Source organism: Rutidosis leptorrhynchoides, chromosome 2 (assembly GCF_046630445.1).
Source record: "Rutidosis leptorrhynchoides isolate AG116_Rl617_1_P2 chromosome 2, CSIRO_AGI_Rlap_v1, whole genome shotgun sequence".
NCBI lineage: Eukaryota > Viridiplantae > Streptophyta > Magnoliopsida > Asterales > Asteraceae > Rutidosis > Rutidosis leptorrhynchoides.
In genome coordinates, this window is record NC_092334.1 from 697,209,967 (window position 1) to 697,219,346 (window position 9,380).

Consider the following 9,380-nt stretch of genomic DNA (forward strand, 5'->3'; position numbering starts at 1 on the left):
TGGAATCCAACACTCCGCGATCGCGGAGCTGTGAAGAGGAATTCCATCGAGATCACGGAGCACACCAAAACAGAAATGGGGCCTATAAAAGGCAACGCATTCGATCGATTTCATTACACTTTTATCAATCTATCTCTTACGATATATATATATATATATATATATATATATATATATATATATATATATATATATATATATATATATATATATATATATATAATTTATAATTTTAATTTTAATTTAAGATTAATAATAATAAGGTTATGTTAGCGAATGTTTTAAGGTTATAAGTCGAAACTCTGTCCGTGTAACGCTACGCTATTTTTAATCATTGTAAGTTATGTTCAACCTTTTTAAATTAATGTCTCGTAGCTAAGTTATTATTATGCTTATTTTAATGCCGAAATAATCGTGATGTTGGGCTAAATATTAAAATTGGGTAATTGAGCTTAGGACCATAATTGGGGTTTGGATAAAAGAACGACACTTGTGAAAATTAGACTATGGGCTATTAATGAGTTTTATATTAACTTAACGATAACTCGTTAATTTAATATAAAGGTTATAATTTGACGTATCTATAAATAACCACATATGCTTAATCGGGTACGGTGGGCGGGATATCTATAAATACCAATAATTGTACATTTTACCGGACACGGAACTGGATTAATAGTTAATAGACTAGTTGAAACAGGGGTGGATTACATTCAAGGGTAATTGGTGTAATTGTTAACAAAGTAATAAAACCTTGGATTACACGCAGTCGATAACATGGTGTATTCATTAAACAAAGTATTAAGACCTTGTTACAATTCGAATCCCCAATTAGTTGGAATATTTGACTTCGGGAATAAGAATAATTTGACGAAGACTTCCGCATTTTATGATTATGACTGATGGACTATTATGGACAAATCCGCATGGACATATTGAATAATCCAGGACAAAGGACAATTAACCCATGGTAATAAACTAAAATCAACACGTCAAACATCATGATTATTGAAGTTTAAATAAGCATAATTCCTTTATTTCATATTTAATTGCACTTTTAATTATCGCACTTTTATTTACTGTTATTTCATATTTAATTACACTTTTAATTATCATACTTTTTAATTATCGCAATTTTATTTATCGCACTTTTATTTATCGCAATTTCATTATCGTTATTTACTTTACGCTTTAAATTAAGTTTTATATATTTAATATTTTACATTAGGTTTTAACTGCGACTTAAAGTTTTAAAATTGACAAACCGGTCATTAAACGGTAAAATCCCCCTTTTATAATAATAATACTATATATATATATATATATATATATATATATATATATATATATATATATTTATATTTATACAAATATAGTTTTAAAAATATAGCGTTAAACTTGGCTAAGATCCCCGTGGAACGAACCGGACTTACTAAAAACTACACTACTGTACGATTAGGTACACTGCCTATAAGTGTTGTAGCAAGGTTTAGGTATATCCACTCTATAAATAAATAAATAACTTGTGTAAAATAGTATACTATTTAATAGTTTTTCATAATAAATATATAACTATTTCGTATACACCTCTACGCACATCAATGAACAAAGAGAAACCCGATGAAGGAAGTGGGACAATGGTCAGACCTTGGCTGTCACAACAAGCAACCAATCAGTTCCAGTCCCAATGGCAGGTAAAACGAGGCCCTTGCGAGGGCATATCCGGGTTGGTTGGCCCGGAAAGCACTCAGCCATTCTCCCCTTACTCCAAGAGCTGAAACAACCTCTATTCCTTCAACAGCAGTTAGGCCTTTTTCTAATCCTAAAGCCCTTCTCCCAGGAGTTTGATTTTACCCATGCATAAGAATTTCGGGTAATCTACGTATTTGATTTTACTAATATGGAATTTGTTCAATGCTTGTGTGAAAGTGGATATAATGCCGGCAGTGTTCATTTGTTTGAATCATATACTTCGTATAATTTAGAATGTCCCTTTTACTAATTTTATATCCTAACTTACTGAATAATCTGATTTTTCAAACACTAAAAATCTGGTTATCTGATTATTACGATATTAAACAATATAATCAAATCCAAACACTACTAATCAAAATAAGATTTTGATATAGTAGATTATCTTATTTCAGTTGTGTAAAAGGCATAATCAATTTTCAAATCGCTGAGTAAGCACTTTATAAATGCCTATAAATGCCTAGCAAAACAGAAATACGCGCCAAACTTGTAATCTGAAATTATACATCTATCGATACACACTTTTCAGAGTGTGTAAACGAGATAAAATGGTGATGTTGTGCTTTCTGTTAGATTTACGAACATTATCGCCTCCATTACTTCGAGATCTGAAGCAGGTACGAATCAATCAATTTCAGAACACCGTCGTAATTTAGCGAATCTTATTATATCACACATCGATCGAATTCAATCTGTACATCTGCAATCTCCGTAATAAGAAATCGTAATTCGTTTTGAAAATCATTTACTAATCCATGTCAACAAATTCGCTGTTCCACAGTCATTACTGCAGTTAGCAAACTTTTACTCAATTTCAAACCCTAGCCGTCACAGTTCGACTTCTAAATCGAAAACGAAATTGAAAGTACTCTTCGATAGGATCGGAGTTTGCTATGTGTTTAAAAATCGAGTTTCCGTTTCCACAGAGGTACGTGATTGATTATTCGTATCCGTTTCCACAGAGGTACTTATTCAAATCAAATTAATGTTGTATTATTGATTATTGATTGATGATAACTGATTAGATACTTTTAATTTAACTCTACTAGGATGTGAGTTAACATGAATATGACCTAATGTGGAAATGTTCTAGCTGATGCAAATCAAGGTTTTAGATATTTGATAGGTAAACAGGTTAGAACTGGTGATCTTAACATCTATATGCTTGGTAACGCTCCACATCTGTTTTGAACAGCAGTATAATACTCTATATATTATAGTACTTTATAATTTATAGAATACTGATTTAGCTGCAGCAGTATGTTTTAAATTGGAGATTGTTTTTGATACTTTTGGATTAATTGGGAACACATCGTCATATCTGTTTTTGTACCAAAATCTGAGTTGTTTTGCTGCATGATGACAATGTGAAGCAGATGCTACTGTCATTGAACTTCATGTAAAGGCAGGGTTTGAGTTTGAATCTGCAGAGTGTTGAAATGCATAAGGACATGATGTTATTTGCTTGATCTTCTTATAGTTATGTATTTGAGTACTTTTCTTTTGTGGTCTGTGTTTTGTAGCAGATGAAAGTAGCCTACAGGCCAAGTGGAAATTTTAGTCTCCGTGATTTTCACCATGCTGTTAACAACATACCTGTGGATGCCTTCTTGCCAGAATTTAACAATAACGTAGCTATCTCTTGTTGTGGTAATAAATTTTCTGTGATCCTGAGATTGATTTATATACTACTTATACTTTTATTCCTTTGGTTGCTTATAGTTTCTTGTACTTGTCCTTTATAAATGTGTTTTCCCTCGCAAGCAGATATCCACCTGGCAAGTGTTCTTAGTGATAAAACTGTGTACTCATGGGGAGGTGACAACGAAGATGTTGGAAGAAAAGTGATTGTTATTAGTTCATGTCTTCTTGAAAATTTGGACTCAGTGACAAAGAAGACCTTAATGGTCAGCAAGTTTAACTATTTTTCTTTGTCTCATTTGCTTGCTGCTGGCTTTGTAATGTAAATGATTTCATATATTTAATTGTGCGTGTTGAATCACTTTCTTGTAGGACGCAGCAGACAAATGTGTTTCAGTGGAATTTGTATTATTGGAGCAAGTGTCAAGTGGTCCTGGTGATCTTTCAGAAAATATCAATGAGTTTGTTAAGAGTATATGTGATCTCGAGAATTGTTCGTTTCGTAAACACCTTCAAGGTTGTAACCTCCTTCAAGTGTACAAAATTAATCTAAAAAATTTAATAGAACACTTCCTCTATAGTAACTGTTATTACAATACAATTTTGCAGAAGCAGAGGTGTTGTGTGGGCTTGTAAAAGAATGGCTGCGTGATTTGAGAGATGAATCAGAACAGGTGCAGGCTCATCTCAAATTCAAGAGAAACATTCTAGGAACTTTAAACCAAATATGCTGCAATCTGTTTCCATCTTTCAATCACATCATTGATGAGTTTGAACCCTGCCAGGTATTACATCTTAACGCAATCCTCGACTACCAGATGTGTTCACCTAAGTAGATCGCATAGAAGTTTGTTGATATTCACAGAATAAAATGGCACTTAAGTAAACCACTATATTACTACAGAAGTTGCATCATGGCCTACGACTGTGTAAAAGAAGTATTGTTATGACTTGTGGCCTGATTTATTTTTGATCACCTGTGTTGAACTGAAGTTATTGTGATTCTTTTTTCATTCCTGTACTAGCAATTCTAAAGATTATTAGACATCATTAATAAGACATACCCTGCTGACATAAACAAGTACAACACTACAAACATACATAAGACTGTCGATTATTTATCTCCTCTAGCCATATATTGAAAAGGAGAATCTTACATACCTCATTGAACCCTTTGATCTTTTATGTCGTTCTATATATTCATTCTTATTTTTATTTATTTTAATTTTCATTTCAGTGTAGCTAATAGAATACAGTCATTAGGTATGCAGGTGTCATGGGTATCCCTTGGATGCCAACCATGTAAATAAGATGGTGAATTTCACTTCTTGTCCAGTCACTGGCAATGAGCTTGGCACACTTGATTTGATTGCAAACTCTCTCAAGGTTGGAGAGCATACAGTACTGCTTATGCCATCCTTTCACTACTATACAAAGTTGCAGCATGTTACCGCACCTATAGACTTTAACATCATTGACAGAACCAACTTAGTGTCTTTAAGTGAAGGTAATTATCATATTCAATAGTTACAACAAATGTGTCTTTATGAAATCCCATTATCTTCAAACGTTGACTTCAAAGTTATTGTTATACTTTTTTTTATTATTAAGTACGTTAATATATCTTTTTAGTCACACGATGCCAAAATTATATATTCTTGCTGCAGATAAATAAAAAGAGATTATCAAAACTGAGTTTTATTTTTTACTGTTTTCCAAGATTTTTATATTTCTGTAAGAAGTTTTAAAGCTTGGTTGAGATGGATATTTGAAAAAAACCTTTTCGTGTCTAAAGTTAATCAGTTCTTATTAGTTGATCCAAACTCATACTTTTGAAAAAAAAGGTAAAAGGATCTAGGTGGACTAATCAACATAGAATTCACCAACTTAGACAATTCTCCGCTTTCATTTGATAACTATTGGTGGCATGCTCTTCTAAGTTTCTTTTTCATTTTGGTTTTTATGTAACAGGTCTGATTGTGGGGTCTCCCTTTGTTGTTGTCCCATCTACTTCTCAAGAATTGGATGATAATGACCAGACAGAGTTAAATAACCAAGGTGGCTGAGCTGCCTCTTTTTCTACTACAATCTTGATATGGGGCTTGTAGATTATAGTTAACCTGCACTTTTTTTATGTTCTAATATTTGATTGTTGTTTACATCATCAAGTTCCACCATTGATACCTTAAGTTTTAATGGATGCGATATTGCAGTCTTCCAAGGGATTTGCAGTGCCCTACACTCTCTAGATCAAGGCTTGGTTTGCTCATCTAAATGTAATACAGAGACTATGAGGGAGACACCATTCCCGTGTTATTACATACTTCTTCCTTCAGATAATGGAGTGATGCTGCTTAGGGTAAGCTTGCTTCCTTCTACTACAGTCTATAGGTGGCAATTTCCACCCAATTATTGTGAATATGCTGTTTTGGGCCAAAGCTTATCTGTAATGGCCTGGTTAAATGGTGAATTTAAAATGATAATTTTTAACTTAAAATGGAGGGGGTCAAGTGGGTTGAATGAGGCGAAAGTCTCCCAAAATATATCAAGTGTTAGTGTCACCTAATCGATTAGTTTATGAAATCTGATTTTTTTACATAAAATAAACTTTGGTAATTATTTTTGGCACACAAATTTTTTACAGTTAATTTAAAACTTGGTACAAAATCTGTTTCAGGCCGATCCAATCTGATGCGACCCAGTGTAGTCTGTATGAAAGTAGCTACTAGGCATTATTCTTGTGTTATGTGTCCAGTCTTTTCTTTTTAGAGAAGGTGAGGAATAAAGATGGATCAAAACTTAGGACCTTCAATGTGATACCACCTATGGGATGGGTCCAAATAACACAATATTAAAGGTTTGAATATTTTTATAATTTAATATGATTTATCTTACCTTTTATGACTCCTGCAGAGGCTTGCAGGATCAGAAGAAGTGATACCTGTCCCTGATGTTGGCCAATCATTTGAGTCTACAGATGCAAAGGATGTTAGAGATTCAGTGAAAGCGTCTTTACTTGAGGTTGGATTTCTTAAATCATTGCTTATATAGTATATAAATTTGTTAGTTTGTAACATGCTCTGCAATTCTTGATTTGCAACTGAGATTTAGACAATAATGGTTAATCGATCAGCTGGCTGTTTTGTGGTAAAAAGAGAAAAAAGTGTTGTTAGGAAAATTATCAATCATTATTGCTTGAAATTAACCTCTACGGTAAACTTAATTCTCCTTTTTCATGACAAAATAGTAGCACGTCCTTTTTGTCTATCTGAAATGTAGTTGAGTCTGATTATTTGTCTGGATGAAACATGCCTTAACAATCAAAAATTAGAGACTAGAATGCTTCCTGTGAGGCTTGAAGCTGTACTATACCACAGCTCATAACATTATCATATTCTTTTATGTTGCTCAGGTTGAAGTAAGAGACTACAATCCCATTCGACATGAAAGGGGGTTTCATCAAAAACTAAATGTGCTTGTGAAAGAAAGCTTGCATTTTGGGTATATATTTTTTCTGTTAGAATAGAATTGTCCTGAAATAAATTTATGACTCATTGTATCGTACATCATTTACACAAATAAATTTGCCTTGGGTTATACAGTAGTAGGTATTAACTGAGGATCTTTATATATCCAGGTCATTACCTGCAAAATCAGATGATTTGCCTCCTGAATCAACATCTACTCAAGTAGATTCTGTAGTTGAATCTGGACCTTCAAAGCATGTAATGAGTATAACAGGCCATAAAGAGGAAATCCCACAGCTGGATTTGAAATTTGAACGAGATAAAATTACAGAACGTATAACAGAAGAATGGGAACAACTAATTGTCAGTGAAATTCCTAATATCAGATCTCCCACTTGTGTTTCAAAACCGAAGACGGATCACTTGGCTGTTTCACCACTTGTTGAGAATAATAAACCACTTGATGAAAAAACTTCAAGGATACTTGAAAGACTTGAAGTACCCAAAAAGCTGAAAGCTAAAGTAGCGTCACCAGTCCTTGCTTCAAGCAGTACCTCAACTGATGTATCCATGTTTACAAAGAAGCCTCTTATCCCCTTTCAGTCAACTCAAACCTCTTCAGATATTGGAACAGTTGCAACCCAGCCAATGAGACCCAATTTTCAAAAGCTGAAGAGGAAGAACAGATAAAATTTTCATCATACTTAAAGATAGTAGAGTGTCCCTAACCTTTGAGCTTCGTTCGATACCTTCTTTTCAGGTAAGTGTTTTCTTAAAATGCTACTATAGTCACTTCTTATATGCAAGATCAATAATAACACAATCTGTGTGTTGTGAACGTGAATATAAATGATTTGAATTGCATGTCCTGTACGCCTATTTGTGTCTGTCATTTTAGCCCTTAGAACTATAAGAATCAGTCAGCTCTTATAATTGTAGTGTAGTTTTTACGATTGAAAATACGCCTGAGTTACGAATGTATGTTTGAGTAGTTTAAAACATAATGTTAAAGCTAATCTGGTCTTAAGTAGCTAAACTAACATTATTTTAGAGTCAATAGTTTAATCTTTCTGCTGATAGTTAGGATTAGCTATGGTGACTGCGATGTACGATATAGTTAAAAAAGTATCTAGCCATGAACTATGCGTTAAAATTGTTGTCAGAACAACATTCTCCTTGTCTTGTCTCATATAGTAACATGACCTCTGGTTAAATCTTGGACTTTAGAATTTAGAGGTGGCAATTCGACCCGTTTATTCATGAATTGGTTGATTTGGCTTATGTTTTTATCTGTAACAAGTCAAATGGTAAAGTAAAAAAGTTGTACTAGAAATGAAACGGGTCAAATGAGTCGAACTGGTTGAAAGTTGGTGAAAGTGTATTTTCTTAGTGCATACAACTTACTAAATCTCTTGGTTCATAATGTTACAATATTAGTGTGATAGTATATTATCTTCAATAAATAATAAATAAGTAATAAATAATATTTATTAAACTTTAAACTATTAGCCTATAGAAAGTGGACAAAAAGTGTTTGTGTCAACCTGACCTTCCTGTTACAACTTGTACCAAACATTACCCATTGTTTAGCCCGTATTCATGCTGTTAGACCCACCCAATTGGGAACCTCAACTACAAACTTATAACAGCGACAACCGTTCAACTCTTGGAATTGGTTATAGTACATACAGGTTTGAGGAAAGCCATTGTTAAAATGCAATGCAAATTCGATATTATAAAATAATATGGAATTAGTAGATGTATATATGTAAAATATCTAGATATTAATATGTATAAGAAAATATCTAGATATTAGAATATAAAAGAAAATTCTAGATAATTTAGATATTTATAAGTGAAGAAATATCTAGATATTTATCCATGGAAATATCTAGTGTGTAGAAGTTTTCATGGAGTAGTATAAATAGGGGTGAGGAGTTCATTTGTAAGTTGTGAAGTGAAGTAGAGAAGTGAAGAAGAGTTAGAAGAAGTTGTGAAGAAGTAAAGAAGAGTGTGAGTTGAGTTCATAATATTGTAATTGTTTCTTCGTATTAATAAAAGTGTTCTTTGTTAAGTTTCCCGGTTATGCCTTAGTTTGTGTTTAAGTTCTTAGTGCACTTGAGTTGTTCCCATTATATGGTCGGCTCTGCCGCCTAAGTGATATATGGTCGGTTATACCGCCTGGATGATATATGGTCGACACTGTCGCCTAAATATTATTGTGCACTAAGGATTTATAAAATTAAAGGCTAACCAACGTCAAAGTGTTGGTCTAGTGAGTGAGTATAACCTAGGTCCTCTATAGTGGGTGTGTTGGGCTCGTCGAAGCTTTCAACAATTGGTATCAGAGCGGGTCGTTCGGGACCATTTCTAGTGGAGGAAATCGGTAAACGTTGGACGTTTACATCGACTTGTTTTCACCAAGGCTCTAAGGGAGATTCTGTCGGAGCACAGTTAGGAACTGTGAAAGCTCATCGGTCAGGGACCAAGCTTATTGGACGTTGGACGTCATGATGGCAG

The 9,380-nt window shown here is 33.5% G+C and overlaps 1 protein-coding gene across 1 annotated transcript; it reads left to right on the forward strand.

The window, feature by feature from the left end:
* Positions 1-2,300: 2,300 nt before the first annotated feature.
* Positions 2,301-7,755, forward strand: LOC139894101 (uncharacterized). The gene is made up of 12 exons (XM_071877303.1): positions 2,301-2,369; positions 2,534-2,680; positions 3,279-3,402; positions 3,520-3,659; positions 3,766-3,910; positions 4,003-4,178; positions 4,657-4,900; positions 5,365-5,451; positions 5,607-5,752; positions 6,307-6,414; positions 6,806-6,894; positions 7,031-7,755. The coding sequence occupies exons 1-12, from the start codon at positions 2,301-2,303 to the stop codon at positions 7,548-7,550; spliced, it is 1,995 nt and encodes a 664-aa protein (XP_071733404.1). The 3' UTR covers positions 7,551-7,755.
* Positions 7,756-9,380: the final 1,625 nt, after the last annotated feature.